Genomic DNA, 26967 nt, shown 5'->3' on the forward strand with positions numbered 1-26967 from the left:
AATGAGGGCATTGATTATGGTAAAGGCACTGCAGTGCATTATATGCATTATCATGGTCTGTTCCCACTTTGCACAGTCCATTTGGGAAAGACATGCTGGGCTCTATATTGCAGATTGCCTTAAGTCTACGCTTGCTCTGCAGTCAAACCTTCAACTGAGGGCTGCATCACTTTTCCTCGTTTCTTTCTACAGTAGTGATACCTTAGTTTTTTGGTTTTTATAGGCTAATTTAATTCATTCAATCTGTGTGTCAGAGTATTTAACCATTGACAAACATGCTGGTAAAAAGCTCCCATGACCTCTTTGCATCTAGAGGTTTACAGCCTGGTCCTTCTGATACACGCCTCATCATTAGTAATATGTTATAGTACTATAAATCTTAGATATTTCACTGCAGTATAACATGTATGTAAATAATTACATAAACATACAGACACGTTAGATATTTGTTGACACCCTTGACTGCAAAGTCTGTAGGTGAAAGCCTCTAGTGGATATCAAAGTCCAACCGCGACATCTGCTGGCTAAAGGCGGTATAGCGGGCAACGAGAGTCAATGTAGTCTTATTTATTTATATGTGTAGGCTGTTTTTGTGTTATTAGATCATGAACTTTGAGCACACTACAGTATATATATATATATATATATATATATATATATATATATATATATATATATGTAGTAGCTATATAACAGGCAATGTATTTTAGCATAAATTTGTCACTGGGAGTCAGAAATTGTTTACGAGATATTTAGTTAGTTTTATGTTTGAATCATTACCGCTGGACGCGAGTTCGAGTCCGGCCCCGCTCCTTGTCTGCATGTCGCCCCTTCTCTCTCTCATACAATGTAGAATTGCCCCAAATATGTTCTAAAGAGCAATATCAGTAAGAGTACGCTATATTTACAGCATTACTCTAAATATAAATCCGCTATCAAAGAACATCACAGTTGCTTGTCTACGTTACCGCTTCCTCGACATCTAGTTAGTGTTATTGAGTGATTATGATACGAACTAACTACGGACTGTCCCTTTAAAAAACAAACTAGCTTTGTAGTAATTCCTATCCGGGCCAGTGGCGCAATGGATAACGCGTCTGACTACGGATCAGAAGATTCTAGGTTCGACTCCTGGCTGGCTCGATCTTTTCACACTTGAAGTTTTGAGAAGAAGCTAAGTACTGTTTCTGATGTGTCCAAAAATGTTTCCTTGTGGATATGTGTTTCTCATTGTCAGAAGGGAAACAGTAAACACATTTCGATGCTTTACAAGTTCTTGGTGTCCTAAATCTAGGCTGAGACCAAGCAGAAATTTGCTGAAATAAGCCATGAATAACTGCTAGTGTGTTTTGCTGTCATGTTTCAGCAAGCTATTCCAATAAGCCAGCATTCACAATACCAGGGCTTCTCCTGAGTGAAATGCAGCTATAATTACTGATATTAAAAGCACCTGTGGTTTTCCTACAATGGCAAAATGTCTGCCACATTACGAGACAGTTTCTATGCACAGTCAGTGGTTAAATGATCATATTCAGCAAAAAAAAAAAAAAACAAAAACAAGAAACAAATACATTGACAAATGCTAATTGTTAGATAAAGTCTGTTACTGAATAGCCAGTCCGGTATTGACTTTGCATTTGTTTTCTATTCAAGGAATGGGGTATTATAAATATCCTATTGTTAAGAGTTAAGGTAAACTGCTTATGGATGTGGAGTTGTTTGTTAATTTGCTAACTGTTGCTGACGGTTGTTTGTAAACTGCTCAGCTACCGAGGTGGAAAGTTACATCTTTTCAATAACTGAACTGAATGGTAGAATATGAAAGACACGGTAATGGCAATTAAACTTACCAGAAATATGTCAAAACATGTCAGTCATGGGTTTGAAACAACTTGACGTCGATTTCCAGGAGGTGGAGGTGGTGAGGGGCTGAGGGTTCCGCCCGCCCTCACCCCAATATTTGACCAATCACATGCTGCCCCACTATGAAGAATTGTGGCAACCAATCACTTTTCGTTGCGTTTTTCACGGCGATGGCCTGCATTGTCCCTTAAATACCTATTTAAAAAATAATATAAAGGCAGATCTACTTGAAAAATGTCCAATAAATAGATATTTAATCTGTGCTGAAAGCAAGCTATGGTTGTACCATTTCTACTGTAAAAAAGAACCAAATATAAATGGAAAATGTGGCCTCTTGCAATGCATTTATTAAATATTTTTCTCACTCATACAGCATTACATGAATATGTTTGCTCCTCATCTTAATCTACAATTGGATATGAAATAAGGACCTCAAATGACAAGCAAGTATTAAGTTAGTAAACTCAAGAAATGAATATTTGGATGGCAAAGGTAGGCAATCAAAACAGTACTCCCCACAGCAAATCAAAATTAGTATTAAAGAGGTTTTGCAATAAAAGTAAATTAATATAGGCCTAATATATATATATATATATATATATCTTTTAAATATATGTTTGCAACCATAAGAGAACACATGGATCTACAGGCCTGATACCATAATCTTCATAGCTGCATTAAAAACTCACATATCTCTAAGTGCTCAGAACAGATTGTATTTTTGTTTGTTTGTTTACTACAGAATAGTATAACCTGGCTTTCTGAAGCATTCTTGCTCAGACTAAACAAAAACAAACAAAAAACATTTAAATGTTTTATATGACAATGAAATAGTATAACCTAAGCACACAAAGCCAAAGCAACTTGGAGGATAATGGCGCTGTTAACATTTTTATGGAATGGTCATGCTAAAAAGAAATTTGATATAATTTATTGCATATGAAGCCAAATAGAGGCCTTTGTGTTTGTGAAGTTAACACCTTGAAAAGAAGATGAACACCATCTGTAACTCTGGCTAAATAATGGTTAAAGTATTGTTATGCTATGACTTTGAAAATAATTCTCAACCCCAATTTAGTATTTTTTCTTGTATATTTTTCTTTTGGAAATACACACCAAATTATTATTGCATGTATAAGCTATATCATATGATTAAACCATTATCCAATATCTAGGCTAATAAGCCAAAAGAAGCATTAGACAGAACAGTTATGGATTGACTTGAAAATGAGTCGACAGATCAGATATTTACACAGCCAATGCAATTGTTATTTACATAAAAAACAAATCATATGGCAACACTTCTGCGAAGTCCATGTGCAGCGGAAATAACGCAACGCTGAATTCAAAGTAGGGCTTTGGTGTATTACAGTACTTCATTATTGGGCGAAAACCTCTTCAGGCATAACTGAAACTTCTGAAAAATTCCTCTGGATATACACATCAAACCACGGCATGATCTGATGCACTGCATTAATCAATCCTCTACAACAAGAATTGCACACATGTCCGCTCCCGTTGTCATTTATGATTTGGCAGTTCCTCCATTTATCCACCAGGTGTCTCCCTCCATCTGCAGCAAAGTTAGAAGGAGGCGTTGGCGGCAATGGGAGAGGAGCCGGAAGGCTCCATGTGCTTCAGGTGGCAGGAGTGGCAGAGAAGGTGGCCATTCAGAGGGTAGCAGCGGTGACCCTCCTCGTCGTTCAGCTCCATCTTACAGTCCTGAACAACACAAAGGAGGCACAACTGGTGAGACAAATCCACTGACAGGTTACAGAGGAGAGGATAATTGGGCTGATTTCTGCTCTGAGTTGACCTTGTTACCAAGCACTGACAGATTGGACAGCAATAATTACCTCGAAAGTGTGCAAAGACAGCACATTTTTAGGCTCATTTCTACATGTACAAAAAGATTTCAACTCACTATTAGTTGATCTTAAAGGTACAGTGCGTAGGATTTACATTATATTAGCATATACAGAATAAAGTATAAAAAGTGTTTCCTTTAGTGTATCATTACCCGAAAATATGAATTGTGGTGTTTTTGTTACTTTAAAATGAGACATTTTAATCTACATAAAGAGCCGATCCTTGCCTGCAAATTTCACCATGTTGCATTGCCGTGTTTCTTCAGTAGCCCAGACAGACAACCCAAACACCGTCTCAAGATGTAGACATTTGCTTGTCATTCACCATAGTTATGCCTTATAGCTTGCAGTAAAAAAAATAATTATGTTTAAAAAGACAAAATTTTAGAGTCAAGATGCTCCTCTGTGATCACTGTGAAAGATTAAACACCACTGGGAGGACATGGCCACTCAAGAGTTAAACACTACTTGAACAGGGAGCTGCTCTTCACAGCCCACTGATTTTTATTTTCATGAAGTGAAAGAACAGCAGCTGTCAATCAGTCTTTAGCAATATAGAAGAGGCACTTGAGTAAAATGATGAGACGGGATGATGAGGCCTTGCATACCTGCTCTCCTCAGCAGCATGTCATTACAGCCGAGACTGCAATTAAGATCAGGGATCTACTTATTATGATTTCTCTTAATGAGCCTTTCAGAGGGTTCCTCACTCTAAGCCACTAAACATGAATGTTTTCAAATGCAAAGCGACTTTTCTTTTTAACTCACCTCACAGTGATAGCATTCCACATGATAGTCTTTGTCCATGGATACCACTCGAATGGTTTCATCAGACCCCTGGAAAGAAATGCAGACGGACAACTGAAGCCAATCTCGCCAGAAGACGCTCCACTGTCTAATTCTGTTCAGTCTGACAAAAGCTTCAAAAGATCGATAAAAAAGCGTGCGCACACTGATGTAAGCCAAGAGCTCAGCTGTCTGTACTTAAGCACCCTTCTACATGACAGCCTTAAAGTTTAAGTGCTCATCAGTCGTCCATCGTCGAGTATAGACCCACTCTGTTGATACAGTCAGTGAGTTGTTTTTTTTTAAATTTAGAATTGAAAACCATGAAATAAAAAAAAATCGCATATAAATCATATACATGAATAATGACATAAAATGTAACAACAAAGCCAATGATTTTAGTTAATCATTTACAAATATGTACAAAGATCACGTATCTCTGTGCGTGTGCTCTTTGTCCCCGTTTCTTTTTCAGTCATCTTTCTCTGGTTACAATATCAGCTTGAGAGGAACTCCCCTGAACATCCGTAACAACAGCTTACATAAAGGCACAAGACAGACTAAGACCCCTACCCCAATACACACACACAAACACACACCACCTCTCCTCTAAATACCGGCCTCACTGCTTACTCAAAGGGGAGGGCAGGGGACATTCCAGCAAAGTCAACTCTAATTTTGGACATTTCTCTGCTTTTGCCAGCACGTCCTGCCTGTGTGTGAGCTATATATCTCTCAACCGTCCATCGGCTTCTCTTTGTCACCACATCAAATCAAAGCCCAGAGATATTAGGCCGCACACTCTGTTGATCTGTGGTCTAGTGGGAAATATGGTGATATTGAACTATGTGCTACTTGCACAGCTAAGTTCTGTTTGGGTCATAACTGAGTAAACATAAGCAGATAAGGATTTATTATCTGCTGAGCTCCTGGTGGCTGAAGGGCCACAGGTTAAAGTGAAGAACTTCTACATGTAATAAAGTTATAAAGCTTTTCATTCACACCATGCTGGGATTCATTTGACACTTCCTCTGCACTGAAACTTGTATTAGGTGTTTTGACAGAGCTTCAACCTAAAACTAATGAACTGCCGGGAGCATGAACAAATCACTCAATATTCAAATGGGTATGTAACACATATAAGACTAGTACTGGGCCAATTATTAGAACGTCATCTTAAAAGGTATACTACGCAGGAATTGTCAACCCCAGACTGAGGTTCAGCCGCGCTATATTTGCATTTTTGGTGTGCACACGCGCATCTTATTTAGGAAAAATAATTTAAGAAAATCCTAAATGGCATACCTTTAACATCAACAAGTTAAGTTATCCACTTAAATTCCTAATATATAATTTGGGAAATTTTCAAAGTAAAAAGTGAACCATAGGACTGGGTAATATGGCCTATAAATAATATTGCTTTTTAGGCTGTATCACACTGCACAATATATATATTGATGTTTTCAGATCTCTTAACAACTGTATAATAGTCAAATACTAAACAACTTAATGTATGTTACAACAAAATTAAATACAGCACTGTTACAAAAAAGTAACAGTACTGTTATAATAAAGTTAAACAAGGCACAGTTGTAATAAATTTAAATAAAGTACTGTTGTGGTAAATTTAAAAAAAAAAACACAGCGGGAATAAAATTAAAGAAGTACTGCTATAATAAAGTTAGATAAAATACTATTATAATCAAGAGAAAGTACTGTTATAACAAAGTTAAATAAAATACTGTTTAAATAAAGCTGAACAAAGTACTAACAAAGTAAATTACAGCAGAACAATTTTGCGCTTTTAAAGTATCCGGTTTGTCTTGGGCCAAAAGTGTTAATGTTTTTACTGTGAACTTGAAGCTTCCAATGAGAAGATGTTGTTAGCAGCTGCTGTAGACTTAAACCATTAAAGGGGAGCTATTAAACATAGGATTTATTTGCTGTGAGCTGGAGACAAACTTTTACCTCTCCAGTTCATATAATAGTAATATTTGCAAGCTGCACTGGTGATCAATGATCGCAAAATGCAACTAGATGATTGCAGTCTGGGGCCCTGCGGATACAAAAACACATGCCTTGCCTGCTCACACACTATCGCGCTGTAGAGAGTGGCCTGGATGTGACATATCATCTTTGTGCTGGTGGCTTAAAAGAAAAATGTGAAAAATGTGTTCATTTTATAGATCCCTCGTGGAACAAGCCACAAGACATCACCCACCACTAGAAAACCATGATACCATGACATGAGAATTTTCAAAATATGGTAATATAAAGAGACTATGCTGTATATGATAATAGTGAATTATTATGACTCAGTCCTAAATAAAAGTGACTGTTATCTTACCTCTGAGGGCAGGATGGGCTGGTTACAGGCTGCGCATTTAGGCGCCAGGACCCTGGGAGAGAAAAAAGAAACAAGTTTTCACAGATCTGTTCGCTCTGCGCTCAGTTCATTAATGACCTGAATTTGAATTTACTCTGTCCAAAGACCATAAAGGTTACAGTTCATATTTGATGTCCCTCTCCTGACCTTTAAACCTCTCTCTCTCTCTCTTTCTCCTCTGACTAGGACTATTCTGCTTCCACTAAGGAGATGCCAGGTTAGCAGATGTGCTGGCTTTCCCTTGCACACGTGATTCCCCCAAAATCCAAAAGGAAGTAGAAAAACAAAAAAGTAATGTGAATTCATTATTTCCACACACATGGCTGGCACCTGGATGTCTGAAAGAATAACAAAGGGCCTCTCAGTGTGGATGGGCATGACTGTGGCTAAAAGTCAAACACATACTGTATACACAATAATGATTTAATCAGCGTGGAAAGCATGTGGACAGTGATCGGCCATGTGCCTGGCTGAGCTGTACAAGTTGTCCTAGCAGGGAGAGGAAAAGCTGCAGCTGTAGCGCTGCTGGTGAGGTGCTACAGGTGCTACTGTTGATAACTTTAACTGTAGTTTCTACAAGTGGCTAACAGGTACATAATATTTTCCTACACACACACACACACACACACACAACCTTGATTTTTTTCACTCAGATGTTAGAAGCTCTGATTTTGTCCCTACAAAGCATGTTACTGTTGGACAAGAGGAGCCATGGCTGCACGCCACTCTTCACACCTCTAACTGGACAGTGATCTTTCCTCCCTCCCCCTCCCTCTCCTTTCATCCCTGACTACACTTCTCATGTGTCTGCCACACGTGGCAGAGAGACTCAGTCAACCCTTCTCAGGCAGATCCAGCAGTAGCGGAGGAACGTTTAGGGGCTCGGGATAAGAAACCTAGACTTTTGTGTCACGCTAAACTAATTCAACACAGATAAATCAATCTCATGTGCTTGTGTTCCTTAGAAATACTGTGAACTGTGGCACTCACCTGTGGTAGTCTTTGAGACAGTAGATCTTATTTTCAGTGTCCACAGTGAAGGGCACTCCGTCAAGGCTCTCATTACAGATGACACAGCGGAAACAGCCGGGGTGGTACGACTTCCCGAGGGCCTGCAGGATCTATAAAGAGAGGAATGAGTAAAGAGATTGGTGTTAGGACACCAATAATTCTAGTATTGCTGCAGCATATTTTCTCACTATTTACCTCCAGTCAGCTTAAAAAGTTATTGTTGTAAAATCTTTGCCTTTATAATAGATATTATATTTAATAATCCCTGAGGGTATATTAGGTCAAATGAGCAGCTGAGGACAGGACAAAGATAAGAATAGACCAACCCAGAGTACCCAGGATAATATATGAGTAAACATGTCTTTCAAATAAATCTAAAAGAAAAATACAGCAAATTGCAAATTTAAGACAAAGACAGATAATATGCCATATGTTGAATACAAAAGCATATCCATAACTTACAAAACATACAAAATACAGTCTCAGTAATTAAGACAAACAGATTTGTGCTGTGAGATAAAGCATGTTAAATATGCAGATGGAAAGATAAATGAAACAGAGACATCTCCTTCATCTCAGCATACTGCATGGAGAACATGTGTAGACCAATGTCTACAAAAATCCCTCACATGCTGCGACACTTCCTGACTTGATCAATGCTTTGAGTGTGTGTGTGTGTGTGTGTGTGTGTTCTGTTTGTACCCATGAGACTGTTTGTGTGTGTGCATGTGTGTGTGACCGAGAGAGGAGCACATGCAGAGCCAAAGCTTCCTCTTGAGTCTTTATCCAGATGTGCCCACAGAAAGCTCATTTAGGGTGAAGTAACTCTTGAGTTTCTGCTGAGATCACCTGGCTAGGACCCACACACACAAACACAGACTTGCAGACAAATCACACAAAAGTACACACAACTGGAAAGATGTAACAGACACTCACCATGTCCATGATCAGATGTCCACATGCGTTGCACTTGTCTGCAGACTGCTGGAAACCAGAGTACTTCAACAGGCAGAGAAAAGACGACAGTGATGTCATTGGAATGAGGTTATTTAATGGATGACTGAAATCTCTGACTCTCTGTTTCAGACTGAGCACTAAACTGCTCCACAATGTCTTCAAGGCATAATCCAGAGTAGCCTTAAAGGTTTAGTAGGCATAGTTGTACTAAAATCCTCCTTAGAACTGCTTAAAATCCTTCATTTCCCCGTCTGAGAACAAAAACAATCACAACAACCAGTGCAGTTTGCACTTGTGTTGTGTGAAATGCTTTTTTTTTTAGGAAGCCTTTCAGAGTCAATGGTTCCTGTGATTGACATTTAACTGATACAGTATTAGAATCAGTCAGCTCAGCTTTATTATGTGTTAATATGTATGAGCAGTGTCAGTGAGCAGAGGCCCCACTAACAGGTCTGGCAGAAGAGCAGACGTAATTAACAGCACACAGAGGGGGAAGAGTCAGAGCAAATTTAATTTAGTATAAATTTTTATTTTAATTGAGCAACTAAGAGCTTTTGGTGGAAAGGCAATTAGATGAGGTTTTATACGGAGGGCTCCTGGGGTTAACACACACAGAGTTACTGACAGTGTGAACACAAGGATGAGCTGGGGAAATACTTGCAGTAACCAAAAAAAAGCAAGGACTTTCTATGAACACACATGTGCACTGGCTAGAAATGCATGCGAGAAATTACGACAGTTTTTGCAAAGTATATACTTTTGTTCTGCACTGGTGTGAATGGCCTGACCGCCCTCCACACTATAAACCATAGCAAAACAGCTTCTCCAGTTACTGACCTCCTTCCAGTCCCACTCAAGGGAGGAAACTGATATGAATCTGCTGCACTAGATGCGAAAAAATGGGGCCACAAGGTTAAAGTCTCCAACCAATATTTTTTATTTAAGTTGAAGCATGACAGGTTGATTTAAGCCTGCATTTAAGTGTGTAAGGCATATCCTGTGAATGGTAATTCAAGTGATGGCCTCTTCTTAATCATGAATACATAATTTGTAAACCTTGAGACAGTAAAGATATATACTGGGTGAAAGTGAATGCAGCTCAGAGAGGCAAAGGCACTGTTTGTTATCTGAACCGAATGCAAGAAAGGTCACAAGACCAGCTACCTCAGTTGAGCTATACTGAGTATTGATTGTGTATTGCACTCACCAGAAAGTCTTCTTCACAGAAAACCTTCCCTCCGACATAGTAGAATGCCTTCCCCCTCAGCCTTCGACCTGCACAAACAGACACACAGAAAAGTCCATTTGTATCATTGCAATACACGGCAAAACAAAACAAGTTTTTTTTTTAGTTATTGAATTACAATAAGTGGATTAAAGCAGACAAGAAAAGCTCCATCAATGATACAGTGTCTAAATGCTTTACTGGAAAGTCTTGCAAAGCCATGAGCCCGGTCTCAGAAAATAGTTGCAGCTCTAATGCGTAAAGACTGTGGTGATTAATTACATCCATTCGAAGGTAATGGGCCCTTTTGCAATATTCATTATATCCTGCTGAATCCCAGGCAGATAAATCAAACAAACGGATCTCTGGTGTGCCGGTGTCTTAATATAATATTGCTGGGACACAGAGCAGGTTACAGTAGGATGGGGGACACATCTGGATCAGACACACGTGGGGGAAAATTTTGATTTAATTCAATTATTAGACAGGTGCAACAGATTAAACACTTATGCTCTATTGGATTTCATGGCGAACACAGGGCAAGGCCTACAATGACCTGCTATTCTTCGTCTTTGTTCTTTTCTGGTGTCTTTCCACATGGTGGATGTGCTTCCTGTCTGTCTGTGTGCCTTAATAGTTCTAAGGTCTGCGGCTGGCTTTTTTAAGCATCACACACACACACACACACACACACACACACACACACACACACACACACACACACACACACACACACACGCAGACACACATGCACGCACACACACAGCACAACTACTGCACATAGCTATTCTTGCCCAGGTCCCACAGGAAGAGAAAACATTCCTGACATTTTCTGAGTGGGGAGGTGAGGGAGGGGACAGCAGGGGAGGGGAGGGGTTAAACTTAGTGAACAGGAGCCTTCTTTATCTCCCGTGCTTCATCTCATGCTCTGTTTACCTGATTACTTGTAATCCAGATAGTCTCACACGCTCATTTAGCCACTAGGAATTTCACAGTTTCAGTTTTAAGAGAGGGAAGAAATGCAGGCACAGGCAGACCTCCACTACAGGACACTTTACATGCAGCACTTTCTGCAGATGAATTTCTGGAGAATATAGTCAACAACTATATATACATATATATATATATATATATATATATATATATATATATATATATATATATATATACATATATATATATATATATATATATATATATATATTGCATAGTTCAATCAACCTGCAATGTAAAGAAAATTACAGTCTAATTCTACTGGGTAAGAAAAGGAGCTCAGCCAAAGAGGCTGACCTTCTTCCACTCTATCAACTGCTATCTTAAAATCAGTCGACAACTGACTGAAATAAGCCTAAATTACACATTGAAATAAAGAGGCAAGAACAAAGAGAACGAACTTTTAAAAAACTGAAACCTTGTGATTCATCTGTGGCATACGAAATTGACTGAACCAGTTATTCACAATTACATGATCTTACTATTTTACAGAATAATTATGGTAACGCAACTGCCGTCTGGCCAAGGCTAACACAGTTACCAACTTAAAGGAGGCGAGTCATTTCAAGCAGGCCAAGGTGCAGAGTTGACCAAGTGTAATTACTGACAGACAGTCTTGGCCCTGTGTCCCTAAACGAAGGAGGGAAGGATGAAGAGGATGAAAGTGAGATACGAGTCATTCCTGCTCTTTACATTCCTGTCGTTTTTCCCATTGAGTCACAGAGGGAAGGCTCTGAGCTTTGCAGGAAGATAAGAGCTTAATTAAAGTCAGGAGTGAGGACTGACTATTTGAAAAGCACCAGAAAGAGCTGTGACTATTGCGCTTTCATAAAAATGTAAAATACCTGAGGGAGAGAACAAAACACAAGGCCATTTTCTAATTAAAACATCCCATGAATTCCCTTATGTAATCCCATTTTTAAAAAATAAGAAATTCACAACGGCACTGCCATGGCTTTCTCACTGGGCCTCACCCTTGTTCCTTCCTAAATTACTGGAGTGTGGCATCTCAGCAAAAGAGCTGCATCTCTATTATAACAATTCCACATTTGCAGATCATTAAAGATATGTATGTTTTGACAGAGAAAGTCTTCCCTGGGTTTACATGTCTTTTTGGAAGTCTGAATGCATTTCTCTGACTATGAACAGCACCTGGGACATTTGGTCAAGGTCCTGACAATCTTCCCACCAGATGTTAGCATGCCAGTGGATTCAGAACCAATCAGATCCTTGTTTGTATTCTCAAAAGCCTGCTGATTTGCTGGGATGAGGGGCTGATGTTATGAAAGCAGATTCTGAGAGGGTCTGTGTACCACAGTACCTTATAAACTCAAGTCACACCTTGGACTACTGCCGCTTTAGTTTTTGTAAAACTACCCCAGAAAAGACACTTCATGTGTTGTGAAGTCATTATTACCTGCATCTCATTTTAAACTAAATCTTGCGAAACAAAATACATGAGTCTTCAAGGTTTAACGTAAGTGTTTTTTTTAAGGTTTTTTTTTCACTTGGAATCAAAATCAAATGAAACTTTATTTATAAAGCACCTTTCATATAATCATGCAGCCCAAAGTGTTTTACAGAGCAAGAGTAAAACAGCACAGACAAAGAAACAGGTAAAAAAAAAGGGTCAACATTATAGCAATAAGGATGAGATCTTTAAAATAAATAAAATAAAACTTCCCTGGTCAAGCAGGTGAATCAGAAATCTCTTTGTCCGTAGTAAATTTTTACCCCACCTTATACAAACTGTTTTATTTATTAGCAGTCATCAAATAACAAAAAAGGCTTAGGAGAAGGGGGAGTTGTGGGCAGCCCGCTTAGCTGCAATAAAAGCAAGACGCCGTCTGCTCTTTTTATGTCGCTTAAGCAACGTTTTTCGGGAGCTTGACATGACTTTGAAAAACAGCCGTTTTATCCACCTTACTCTCAAACTTGCGGCAAACTGTGCAATACGGAGTTGGAGTTACGCCCACATCTTTCAATACTACCCAATTCAATTCCCGTTTCCAGTATAACTGAAATGCTTGTTTGCGTTTCAACTTATAAACTTTGTCTTTGCTTGCCACCATTTTCTTGCGGATGCCCAATCGGTTCTCCACACATGCAGCTCTCCACACAGATGAGAAGGAAGCAAAATAAGAAAAAGTAGAGGTCCACACACCAGGGAGCTCCCCTTAAAGGATTTTATTCTGTGAAAATAAGTGACGTTTCGAGCTAAAAAAAATGCTCTTCCTCAGATTCAACTCAAGGAAGCGAGATGGCTCACTCCTTAGCTACTACCATAATCAGCGCCGCAAAAAAACGATGTGTTTAATTCTTTTTATGGGTAAGTGCTTTGCTAGATTTGCCCGGAGAAGCATTTTACTTGCATCGGGAAATTTTTAATGTTGAGCCCTATTTCTTTATTTCCATCTTTTCTGACATTTCCACAGATTACTTGAGTTGGCTAATGTGTAAACTAGTTCTACTGATCACAAACTTGAGTTTAATCCCCAAACCGAATTGGGTTTAACTGTTAAATGTTGGTACACAGTCGATGATTAACCAGGAGGAAAGCCCCTCCTGCAGCAAAGTGCTGAATCCTAGACACATAGCCTAAGCTCTCCTGGCCATCAGGAATGTCCTCCTGCCTCTCAATCACCTTGGGGGAAGTGATGGAGTTAGGGCATGGGAGGAAGTTCACGGTCGTAAAGACTTGTTATGCAACTCGAGAAGCATGAAAGTTGTCATAAAGACTCTGGAGGAAGATGACAAAGGCTGCTGTTAATACAGTCACTGTATATTCAACTGCTTTGTGTTGTTTACTGTGTGGGCACATGCATGAATACATATGCATGTATCAGCGTGCCCCTGCATGCTGGCTGCGTGTGGTGTGCTCCCACTAAATGGCCTCCCACATCTTGTTGCACCCAGCTGACATAACGGCACCCAGTGTCCTCCTTGAGCCAGACCTAGTGCGGGCCCCTATGCCTGCATTCCTCCCCAGCTGAGATGCTTTTCCCTGGGGCCACTCACAGCGAGCACAACCCGTATGCCTTCACATGGAGCAAGCTATGAGAGGTATGTGGTGTGTAAACTCCTCTCTTCTCCCTCTACTTTAGACATCAGCTTTCCTCTGAGCCACAATGTGTCTCTTCTTGTTAGTCTCCTTGCTCACACACACATGCACACACATGCACACACACACACACATATAAACACTGAACGGAGGCTAAAAGAAAACACAGAGATGTTTATCATACATTTAGGGGCGTAACCAGCAAGGTCAAAGGTGCTGCAGAATAATGGGCCTGAGTAGAGGTCACCACAGTGCCGCACATACTTCACATACCCACCATCTGATAATTGGGACAGCGATTTTAATTGGTTGGTAAGGAGAGCCAGGTCATGTTTCAGTGAGGGAAGTGTGCTGCTGTCCAGCCAGGAAGCTACAAGTCGTTCATACATCGGACAGTGCAGCCAGGGTTATGAACCCCAACTGACACCTGGCTGTACCTAATTGGTCCCGTAAACTGTCTAACTAAAAACAAAAACCAGGTCAGTGCAGCATTAAATGAGACGCTATGACACACAATATTGACACAACACACCAGTTCATTTTCAAGCACTAAAATCTTTATGCAACTTGTCCTATATTATATTGTTTTTATCTGTTCCAACACATGACATGCAGTTTCTTTAACCTCATTCTGTCTTAAAAGTTAAAACTGCATCCGCCTCTGGTAATTAAAACCAAAAGAGCACAACAAAGAAGAGATATAGCCTTTCAAGTTGTTGCCAAAGTATTTCTAAACAAATAAGCCCTGTAGCTAACCAGCACAAAGAGCTACAAGTCATTATTGCTTCATTACAAAAAGCCACTAAGTAGATGCTGATGCTTATAATCCCTGTCTTTCTCACAAATGATCTGTGGTTTTTATAAGTCAAAGATTTTTAATCTTGAGTTCTAAACAAGACTTGGATACATTCTATGTGTTAAAACATATACTTAAACTTATTTTACTGACTGGTGATGGATGAATTAGGTCGGCAAAAAGTCTTTCTCTGTGTGTCTTTGTGTGGGCCGGAGGAGTGACTGGCACTCCCAGAAACCAAACACCGGCAGCAGTGTACTGTAATCCCCAAATAATTGTGTGTTTTTGCCCGGGGCATTGAATGACTGAAGAAGAAGGTACCACTTTTAATTCAAGAGAACATGGTCTTTGGCAATCTATTAGTCAGGAGGTGACATGAGCTTTACACAGGAACCGACAGAGGAGCAAAGGTGAAAGTGTTCAAATGGGAGCAAAAGGATCAAGCCCCTTTCACACAGGCACTGCAAACCTAAAATTATCTGGACATTGCCCCGAGGAGCTGACTGTGAGAATTCAAATTTCTGAATCAGTTGGAGTGGATTTTAAACAGACTTTATTCTGCCAGCACCTTGGTACAAAGTCTGTGTAATATCTGATAGAGCCATTGTGTGAATAGACCAGGTAAAGCCCCTTTTCCACTGCACAAAAAACCCCACTAACACCCACTAAATGGTTTTTTAATGTAATGGAAAAGGCAACAATCCGCATTCACACCCGCATCAAATGACTCTAGGGTAGTCACAGGTATTTATCAACTCCAGCTCCAACCAGCCTGGATGGAAATACAACACCCACGAGAATGCGCTAATTTTAACCCCTTAATGGTGAGATGCAATGACTCACCACTACTAAATATCATCCGTCTCCATCCAAGCATCGCAAAAAAATCAATCCATGTATCAAGTCTGAAGGAGAGACTGAATAATAGGAGATCTATAAAGAGAATTAACCACTTTAAAAGTTTTCACAGACCTCCGTCCATGCGGCTTTCTGCTGTTTAAAAACCTGTTCTGCAGCCTGTCTGTGACATCAAACTTAACACACCAAAAAAAAAAAAACCCAGACACACAGAAAGGCATATTTATCTGCTGCACGATCATGTACACAGCTCTGGTCTACTGGCAATGGGAAAGGATTCTATAGCCTATTTTTTAGCAGATTAACCTGTGTTTGAAAAAACCTGCATACATGCGCTAATTTAAGTGAAAAAGGGGTATAATTGTCAGAAGCATTCACATCAATTGAGTGGGACATTGAGGATGTTTCTATCATGCAGCTCATGCGGGAGAAAGCAAACATCCAAAGGGTGCAGAAAAATGCTCAGTTTCACGTAGGCAGCAATGAAAAATGAAAGAGAATCAAAATGAAGAGATGACGAGATTTGGGAACTTCTGTCGACAAGGGCCGAAGCCAAAAGCATCAGACAAAAGGAACGACAAGGAACAAAAGGGGGTGACAATATTACATATCAGCTACATGACCGTGGTGTATTCACATCATGTCCTGCCTCCTGCATATTCTACCCAGAAGCCACCCCTCGCTTAAACCAAATGAAGTATTTCCAGTAGGTAAGAACGCTTCTGACATGGACAGTCTTCTTTCGTGTGCTACATGAGCTAAAGAAAAAATCTGGACATTGTCTGAAGTTCATATGAGAAAACGGCTTAAGTGAGGGTGTGTGTGTGTGTACTTACTACAGGCACTGCAGGTGAAGCAGCTGTCATGGTAGAGGCTACCCATAGCTTGACAGGCCTGGCTGGCTCCATACACAGCCTTGTTGCACTTGACGCAGACTCCTGGAACACACAGCATATGACCAAGTTAGAAAAGTCACAGTACTTGTCAGGATGAAGGGGAGTTGTGGAGGACATGATCCAGATTAAACCAGACAAAAACAATGGAGACGGAGAAAAAAAAACACTTCACAAAAGTCAGGAAGCTGGTTAGCGGGCTGTATCATCGAAAAGGGAAATATATCCAGATTTGCTTATTTAACTTGGCTCCAAGACTGAGAAGTCTGTTAATACGGACTTTGATAAAAATCTAACTGTTCCTACCCAACACACTGGAGTCCACTTAATATTAATCCATCCACTTATCCAAGCCAACAAGATCTACAAAGTATGTGCAAAGAAAAAAGGAAATAAAGATAAAAGCCCAAAACACATGAAAGCAAGAAGTTTTCTCTCCTGTGCGCTGGGTGAAAAATAGTTCAGGTCTTTAAAAAGACAAATCACATGAGAGCATGCCAGGAGATATTACATAATCTCGCCTTTGACTTTGGACAGCTCATGAGCAACACATGTGATCAATATACAACATTTTCTATTTGGAGCTGCTTAGGATGCAACATGACTTTCTTAAGACCTGGCATGAAAATATTATCTTTCTTAGCTTCACTTCCCTGCCAATCTCCATCTCTCCATCTGAGCATGCACTGCATGACATAGCATGACACAACAACTGACATATGGATTGTGACAAGTGACAAACCCCATCACTGCTGACCATAATGGCTAGTCAGCTAGCTGCTAAATCGATCAGTTACAGCACAATTTCACCTTCCAGTCATTAAGCATGTAGTTTAAGTAACAGAAGGGGCGATGACATTGAGGGAGGATGAAGGCAAGACCTCGAGCTTCTCTTTTAGTGCGAGGATGTGAGTGCATGAGGCTATTTGTGTGTGTGTTTTTATAGAAAAACTCCCTGGAGACAGAGAAGTAGAGCCCAGCAGAAGAGCATGGCCCAGCCCAGCCCGGCCCAGCCCAGGTCCTCCTCGAACACTGACAAAGAAACTTCTGTTTCCACTGTATCCAACACACATCACGAGGCGGCCTCTTCCAAAAACACACTGTTACATTTTAGAACCTTCAAATGTTTCTCTTCATTTGCTTTCAGCAATGCAATATACAACTGGGTTATATATAATTCAACTAAAGCCTCTCCTAATGCCACAACAGAGGACACTTCATCAGGGGCCCCAATGGCTGGAAAGAAGATTTAGAGATGATAGAGGGATATTATTAGAAAGTAGAAGAATGCTGCTCTTATATAAGCTATTTGTTGACATGAAAACACAAAAAAAGTTGCCTTCAAACTTCTGAAATGAATGCGCAAACATCCTTTAAATCACATTTTCTTCTTTTCCTCTGTAAATGTTGACTATAAACATGTCAGAAAACAAAATACACAGCAGGAATAAGATTCTCAGGGAAACCATACACATACGATATTAGTATGCAGTGCTTTTTTAGGACTTTTTCGAGATCTAACACTGAGACAAGGATTTTCTTTCCTTTAAATTATTTATAGCTTGGATCTGGATGCCCCATGAGAACAAAAAAATCAGTTAAACTCAACTTAAAAGTCCTTGTTTTAATAGTAACCTCCTCACCGGTTGGGCCACTACAAATCTGCTTTTGGCCAGAGTCCCATATTCCAAAACAGTGTGATTATTCAGGGTACTGACTGCTCGCTTCAAGTGGGGGGAGGGGAAGCAAAACATGCAGCCAAAACTTTACCCCTTCTACCGCCCCCTCACCTTTCCCATTTGACAAAACTCCCAGTAAATGGCAGCTTGCTGGCCACTGAGTGAAAAGGAGAACTGTGTGTCATCACTTCTACAGTTAGCCCCAAGGTTTCAGATTCATCTGCAACATCTACGAAGGGATTAAAATCAACAAATATTACATCGACATCTCATTCGGTGAAAAGAATGAAAAACATTTCATGGATAGACTTGTGTTGCATCTTGTAGCAGTGGTTCCAAAGCTTACCTTGGCACCCATAGCAAAACTATTACTACTGTTTAGCCATTTCAGTTTGCTTACTATTCCACTGTTGGAAAAAAAAGTAACGCCTGCATACTTACTCCATGCCACTCAAGTTTAATGACGAAAAAGTTTTGTTCCCACTTGGATCTTCGTCAGGTCAGAATGTTTGAAAAGATGAAACCACACCTACATGTATACATACGGCATACTAATGCAAAGACTGGTAATGAATTTTAGTATGAACTACTTTGATAAAAAGGTGAATTTGATATAAAGAATGTTATGTTTTTATCAATTGAGATATGTTTGATGTTTTGTAATATGACCTCAACATCACTGTTTTTCTTCCCCTATGTACTTCTTCTGTGCATTTCCTATGTAATTTATTGAACTGTTGATGGTCATTTGTTTTACCACCCTGACTGATGGTAAACCACACCCGCCACCATAAAGCTCATTAACCTATTGCTGTGCATTATGTAGAAATATAAGTGTGGTTTAATCTTTTCAAACATTTAACCTGAAGAAGATCAAGTAGGATCGGAAACGTCTTCAAATAACTTTTGTGGCGTGGAGTAAGTGTGCAGGCACTACTTTCTTCCTCATGTACCCTATTTTTTTAAATGGCCTTGCACCTATGTGATGTGCGTATATCTGTCCTCTTTCTACTATTCCACTGTTTTCATTACTTCTGTTTTTATTAAATGTTTACTACAGCTGCCCCCTTAAAATCGATGATTCGAAACTTCAGTCAGAGACCTCTCAGTCGACTGAGAGTCTTCAAGTCGAACAGTCTGTTTTATTTTTATTGTTGTTGTTTTTTTCTTTGATCAGCCAGTGTGCAGTGTACATCCCCAGATTTAGCTGCAGAGTGAGCGCTCTTGACTGTCACGCTGCTCTCCGGTACAGGCAGCTACAGAGCCAGATGTGTGAAGAAGTGGTGAATTTACAGCTCATCAGCAACTTATTAACATATAATACTGTCTCTGGCTTTCATTTGATATCTAGTGTTGGCCAAAAATAATGTCGCACAATTCCACAAGCAAATTAGCATGCTTTAGCTAGCTAGCTCTATATGGAAAAAAAGGAACCAATAGTTGAATATTTGTATTCCTTGGCCTGATCCGATTAGAGTGACTAACAAATTCTGAGTCTGGCAGCCCCAATGCTAACCCATTACTTTTAGCTGACTTTGGTTTCTTTTTTTTTCACTATTACAAATGACTCAAGTTGATGCAAAGTGTGCACAGTGCTTTGAGCTTAGCTGCTGCTAGCCATTAGAGTAGCAGTGCTTGTATTAGCTCTTTTCTCATTTTTCTTCAGTATAACTTTAAAGGACTTTTCAATGAAAACTTTTCTCATTAAAAAAATGACTCAATTCCTTCCATAACACTTTCACCACAATATACATGCAAGTACATTGCACTCTCATTCACTAGGATGTGCTTCTCATTTTCTAACTTTTAACACAACACACACAGACAGACACACCCAGAGAAGTGACTCAGCATATTAAATTCAATCAAATACTACAGGCCATTATATTCATAGAAAAGAAGACACAATGATGCGCATGAGAGGATATCACACACACACACACACACACACACATACAAACACACAAGTCAGCTTTCAAAATCCTGCCACAGCGCAAGCCAAGAATCCCTGGGAAGAGTTAAGATGAAGCTTTCCACTCAACAGCCAGATGGGATAAATTAATCCTCCATCTTAACACAACACTAAACGCTCAAGTGAATTTGTGTGTGCGTGTATGTGTGTGTGTGTGTGTGTGTGTGTGTGTTTGTGTGTGTGTGTGTGACAGAGAGAGAGAGGAAAGGCAGAACACTGGGATGTCCCACCACTTCTCCCCTCTTGGATCAACATGGCTATAAATCTCACATCCTCTCAGGCTCTTGTTGCCAGGGATAAAGAAGCATCCACAAACTTGTCACTAAATCTCTTCGTTTGTCAACTCATCCATTCAACTGCACTGCAGGCACCTCTAAAATCGCCTGGGACCCCCCTCCCCTTTGTATGTTAAGACCTCATTTCTAAAATTCCTTGCTCTCTTCCTTCAGACATTCCTCAGTGTTCCCCCAGTGCAGCCATTTGGCACTGGACTCATTTTCCCAGAACCTCCAGCTGCAGTTTTGCCAATCAGCACTTGGTGTACAGTCGGGAACTCTGATGGATCCCAGCCCTGTGTGTAGACACACCTCACTAGATGGGTTAAACACTGCCATGGCACTGGCAGACGTATAAAAGCACATTATATTCAGTCCTGTGTCAGGCTCAAAGAAACCTCAGCCTTAACCCTTTGAAACTTGGTTAGTTTTATTTTTGGTTCCTTAACAACACATGACCCCAAAAATAGCAATAAATTAGTAAAAAAAAGTTACAAGAAAATTACCAGAAAGTAAGCAAAAATATATGTTTGGGTTTTACTGTAACATCATTTATATAAATGATTATAATCATTGCAAAAATAGTTTTCTAGACATTTTACCTAGTTTTTAATAATTTTCTAATATTTCTCCCTCCTTTTATAAAAATAATTTTCAGGTAATTTTCGTGGTCATCTTTTACTAATTTCTTGTAATTTGTGGGACATTTCTTGCCAAGTTGGTCATTGCGGTTTTTTTCCAGTGTTTATGAAAGTATTCTAACCAATCTGTTCAGGTTTCAAAGGGTTAAGCATCTTATGGGAGGCATCTGAACGCAGCACAAGAAAACTAATGTCAGCCCAGGTTTTAAAGGGTCAATCGAACAATCATCAAGCACTGATGGGACCTACGTACCAATATGACCATGTACTGAAGGTCCTTAAAAAGTTTGTATATACTATTCACAACTATGAAGGTCTTCTGTGATGAAACTTGCGTTTTGTCAATAAAACTAACCTACAAAAGTTTATTTCGAGCATAAAAGCGTGACTCAGAGGATGAGCCAGGGTCTTGTGGAAATCTCCATACAAGAACCGTGTGTGGGCTATGTGGGAATGTGTGTGTGAAAGAAGGCATATACTGTATTACTTTAAAACCTACACTTTCACTGACTGCGCTCTGTGCTTTCCCACACATCCGTAATATTCACATCGTTGTGCTATTTGTGAGCCATGTCGTGATGGTGACGTATGCCAGAATATCTTCCCTGTCAAACCAATACAAGCACACCGGGGGGCTGAGGACGGCTGTGAATTACAATCATGACATTCCAGCAGGAAATTCCTTTCAACAAGGAGGCAAGGTTGTGTGTGTGTGTGTGTGTGTGTGTGTGTGTAATAGGGGTACACTGTGGTCTTGAACATGATATCACCTATCTTACATCACCCATCTCACACTCTCTTTCTCTCACTGTCGTGCTTTCGTAGCGGGACGTCCTGTTTTCATGAATGGCCTTGGCTCCAAAACACCTGGTTGCACCGTGAGCATCAGCTGTCTCTACAAAAAAAACACTCCCAGCAACTAACAGTATGTCCTGCCTTTTTACTGTATCTGCATCGATGACAACAGCCTGTCATCTGACCTCCCAGTAAAGCATGTGTTTTTACAATGTTGCATTCATTTCCTGATAGCGCTCCTGCAGTCCCGATAGAGCAGCTGAAGTGCTGCAGGCAGTGCTATGAGGAATAGAAAGCAGTGTTTTCTGCTGAGGATGGACATTCTTCAACAACCCTTCCTACCTTTATTACTCGACAAGTGGCCTCATGTATTTGTTGCAATCTTAGCTACAGCCTGCAAGCCTATTCTCTTCTTTTGATGATAATATTACCCTATGGCTGGATTACACCAACAAGGACAAGTTGAAGTTTAAATTCTGTTGTACCAAACTTTAAAACTAGCTTAAAAGTAAATTTGATTCTTTTGCACCAAAACTCAAATTAAAACTGTGATCCACAGTTTAAACCTACAGTTGCGGAGGTTTAACTTTAACAATGGCTGCCTTTTGAGATGGGTTGAGCAAAAAACAAAGATCCTTGAAGAAAGTTGAGGGACAGACTGAACCCACTTTCCTTTTGTAATGATTAATTTTTTTAAAAAAATTTAAAATGCTGATTCACAAAAATTTGAGCCCCTCTCACGAGCCATCATGAGTACTGTTAGAAAGAATGCAACATTAATTGTTACAGAAAAGCAGCTGTTTCAACAGTTTACCCCCATCCCCACCTCTCTTAATAGGTGCTGACAGCATGCTAATTATGTATGCATTTATGTATTTGTTTATTTATTTATTATTTTTCTTTCAATATGACACTTGTATTTAAAATCTGTTTAAATTCTGTTTAAACAAATAAACTTGGACTTATTAAATAAAGATGAATTTTAATGATGCTCTGCTTAATTTTAAATCTGGATTAACTCATTTTAAACCTAGATTTTTGAAACTCTTATTGGAGCTAATCTTAGATTAAATGAATCCTTGTTGGGGTAACCCAGCCCTTTATACTTAAAATTAATATGATACCTACAAATTCCTTGCAATATTCAGAAAACTCAACAAGCAAGTGATCTCCCACACAAATACACAAGTTGTCTAAATTAAAAAAAAAAAAAAACAGCTATGGTTTCTTTTTCCTAATGTGCCACCAAGTGCTAGAACCAGGTGTTGTAATTTATGATCATTTCCCCGTGCGCACGTGTAGATCACTTGCATAAGCATGCATGGCATGCTGACAAAGAGTCGTGAAAATGTGCAAGCACAGGTCTGTAGTAGTGACATCATTTGGCAAACAGTGCCACTGTGCCAGTCAAACATACTCAACATGCGAAGGTCAAGGAACATTCAAACAACTGCAGACTTAATGGAGCACAGAGTTGAGAGAAATGATCGAGCTCTAATTATTGAGTTATGTCATCAATAGTAATCCACTAAATCACTGGGAGGAGATACAAGGGCAACACTCTTCTCTCTGGCTGTGGCCCCACCTTTTATTGCTAAAGGGTTTTTTTCAAGCTGCCTAGAGGGCAGACAATGAATCATTTAAAAAAAAAAAGACATGGAACAAATTAGAAAATTATTCTGTCTGCATTCCACAGGAGAAAAAAAGCAAGCGGACTCCTGTGGTGTCTGCTTAATAAGTTCTGCTATTTTATCTGCAAAAACCATCAAGAATGCCACCAAACAAAGAATTAGGACAACTGGGTCGCACTCCTGATTAAGCCACAGAAACACACAGAATAATAATGTGTTTGTGTGTGAGGGAAACACAGAAGGACGACAAAGGGTGACAGTGTGTGCATGCGTGAATATGAACTCAGAAACAAGTGGAATCATGTTTTGAACTGTGGGTGGGCAGCTCTGTCGTCCACCGGGTTTCATAGCAGTGGCCTAAGTAACAGACGCCCCTTGTTGATGCTGGAGAGTCTAAAGTTTGGACTACACAGCATCAACAAGGGCTTATATTGGAATTTATCTCAACATTGTAAAGAGAGGACAAGGGGCTGTCAAGTTGTGTTGTTACAGTTGTGTGCAATTAAATGCTGTCTATTACTTAAATGCATTTTTCCAAATGTCTGTGATATGGCCTTGATATGGCTCACCTGGAATTATTTTTGACCGTGGCATTACCATTTGAATGTAAAAATGCCTCGAACCTATGTGTCATGATAGAATACAATACACAGATGTTGTTCTGCATTTACAAAATACAACATATTCACTCCTTCAGTGTTTTGTCATCATTTCTGTATCTGTTTACGTAATTACACATATTCTCTGACCCCTAATTTTGGCTCAATGTCATGAACTGATACCATTTCAAACTAACTGAATAGCCCTGGTCTTAACTGTCTTACCAAAGTAGTCAGCCTTTGGTTGGGCATCCATCTCTCTTTCCAGCTGATTGGTGATGGCTTCTAATTTTATTTCAGCTGCTGAAGGCCCCTGTTCATGTTGTTGTGTAAGGAGAGACTGGCCGGGATGGACAGGCTTGGGGGTGGACAGGATGTCAGCTTCAGCACTGACAGCATGTCCACAGACAGGTTTTTGGCTCTGACCTTGACCCTGGCTGCTGCTTTTGGACACATTACCAGGGTTCAAGGGAGTAGATGCCACCTGGGCTTTGGGTGGAGGTGTTTCAAAGGGTGCAGGCAGGAGCGAGGAGGCTGTCACAGGACCATTATGGCTGGTAGATGATCTCGAAGTAGGAGAAGATGGTGTGTAATGGGCTGCAGAATGTGCGGAGGGCTGCTGCTTGTGGAAGTCAGCTCCTGCTGTGAAGGCACTCAGAGGCAGGCCAGGGATGAGGTCAGGTTTGGCTGTGGGCTCTGCAGTCCATCCCCCGGCTGGCCCAGCAGAGGAGGGTTGACTCAGGTTTACAGAGGGGGTGACAGCCTGATTCTGCTGACTGTTGGCGGAAGGAGGTGCAGATTGACGCTGGGGTTGCTGCTGAGATGAACTGCTACCCACAGACCCAGACAAAGTAGGAGAGAGCTGGCTCTCTCTGGATGGAGCCCAGGCAGTCGGCTGGCTGACTGGGTGACGAGCATGTGTGGGCGCGCTGTGAGACGCGTTTCCTGGGCTGGGGGGGGCAGGGGTGTTGTGCTGGTATGACTGTGGCTCTGAACGCTCCTTATTATCGTAATTGTTTCCGTAGCCATATGCCCTGCCGACTGGAAGTTCAGGCTGAATATGATGTTTCTGACCGTCAAACTGGGCGTACTGGTTCCCAGCTGTGGTGCCCGGCACAGGGCCAGAGAGTATCGGGGGCTTCGCTGCCGCTTCAACCGGCTGTCTGTAACTATTGATGGGCGGTCTGTCTTTGGTGTAATATGTGTTGTTGTGGCCCCCATTCATTTTCATGACTTGGCTGTTTTTTGCCATCTCCTCTTGGTGTTTCTGCATGTGTATTTTAGTCATTTTAGAGGCAAAAACTCTTCTGGTCTCTTCAAAGTCGGGGTTATTTCCTGCATCCCTCCTCATCCGAAACAAACCATCTCTGGATGCTTCATACATGTTCAGGTCCTCGATGAACTTACTCGCCTCGAGTCCTAAATCCTCGTATTTATCCATTTTGAAAACGTGTGTGTGCTTCAGTGAAGTAAAGTAACAAGTAGTGATTTTTTTAAAGCTTAAGCCTAACTAAATCACTAGTCTGTGAAAGAGTGATATTTCCAGAGTAAATTATTAGCTTACAGTCCAGCAGCTCCTAGTCCTGACAGGAGACGAGGGTCCGCGCACAGCGAGAAACTTTACTGTTAATCCAAACTTTGGTGCTCTTTTGTATCGTCCGGTGTAAAGGATTAAAAGTTTAAAAGAAAAAAAAAAGCTTCCCTCTTCGGTGAAGCTGCTCCTCCGCTCAGCTCAGCTCTGTCCTGAATAAGCTGCCGTCTGTCTGGTTATGAATGTGAGCAGATCTCAGATCCGATAGCCTGGACGACCCCGCCAACTGCCCCCTCCTCCTCCCACGTTACAGTCTCAGCGGGGAACCTTCATTCAAAACTTTACCCTCCGCACCTCTGTGAAGAAAAAAGTACTTAAAAGTGGATAAAACAGCTAATATGTCGTTAAAATCACGACGTTTAACTGCTAAAAGTCTCTACCGTTGACGACCAGACCGTGGGATAACCGCTGGAGCACGAGCCGTACGTGGCCACCGGTCGACACGACTGAAAACAGGGAACAGTTTGTTTTTAAAGGTGCAGTGCTCAAATTGTGCCTCAAGAAAAAGTTGAGTTGAGACCGGCGCGGGTAGCATCACACAGTAACGTTAGCTTACATAAAAGTAGCTTTGTCTGGTCCTAAAATAGCGGAACCTGGGGGCAGATATTCATTTGCTCACTTACATCCTGTGACATTGTTAAAAATATCCAGAGCTAGTTGAGTCAGCCGCTTCTCTTTGAGTCAGCAAAAGACTTTTTCATTTTGCTCCATAAAATAAAGAGCTGAGCAGGGAGTATAAAAAGTGGACATTAGTAGAATATAACTAAGTATAGTTATATAACTAAGTATATCGTATCCTACTAAACATAAGTAGGCCTGTACATTTGAGGTACTTTCCTTGAGTGCTTTCATTTCACTCTAACATAGGGGAGACTGGGGCTGGTTGGCACATTTTTCACTCTCTTATACTCTTTTTCCACTAAAATAAGCACATGCACACAGGTTTTTTAAACACAGGTAAACCTGCTCAAAGTAGTCTATAGACTTCTCTCCCATTGCGAGTAGACCAGAACTGTGTGCACAGTTCTGCAGCAGACTAGTATGCCTTTCTGTGTGAGGTTTTTTGTTGTTGTTTTGTTTTGGGGTG

General features: G+C 40.4%; 1 protein-coding gene and 1 non-coding gene across 2 annotated transcripts; one reads left to right on the top strand and one right to left on the bottom strand.

Moving 5' to 3' along the window:
* Nucleotides 1–1070: 1070 nt before the first annotated feature.
* trnar-acg (transfer RNA arginine (anticodon ACG)) lies at nt 1071–1143 on the top strand. The gene has a single exon. It is a non-coding gene; the product is annotated as a tRNA-Arg (tRNA).
* Nucleotides 1144–2188: 1045 nt separating this feature from the next.
* On the bottom strand, nt 2189–26382 carry limd1a (LIM domains containing 1a). Its single transcript, XM_042490353.2, has 8 exons — nt 24515–26382; nt 16641–16742; nt 10079–10146; nt 8851–8913; nt 7894–8024; nt 6865–6916; nt 4500–4568; nt 2189–3585 (listed from the first exon to the last, which is right to left on the bottom strand). The coding sequence occupies exons 1-8, from the start codon at nt 25728–25730 to the stop codon at nt 3448–3450; spliced, it is 1839 nt and encodes a 612-aa protein (XP_042346287.1). The 5' UTR covers nt 25731–26382; the 3' UTR covers nt 2189–3447.
* Nucleotides 26383–26967: the final 585 nt, after the last annotated feature.

The sequence above is a fragment of the Plectropomus leopardus genome, chromosome 11, assembly GCF_026936395.1.
Source record: "Plectropomus leopardus strain MGB_pleo_1.0 chromosome 11, ASM2693639v1, whole genome shotgun sequence".
Classification (NCBI taxonomy): Eukaryota; Metazoa; Chordata; class Actinopteri; order Perciformes; family Serranidae; genus Plectropomus; species Plectropomus leopardus.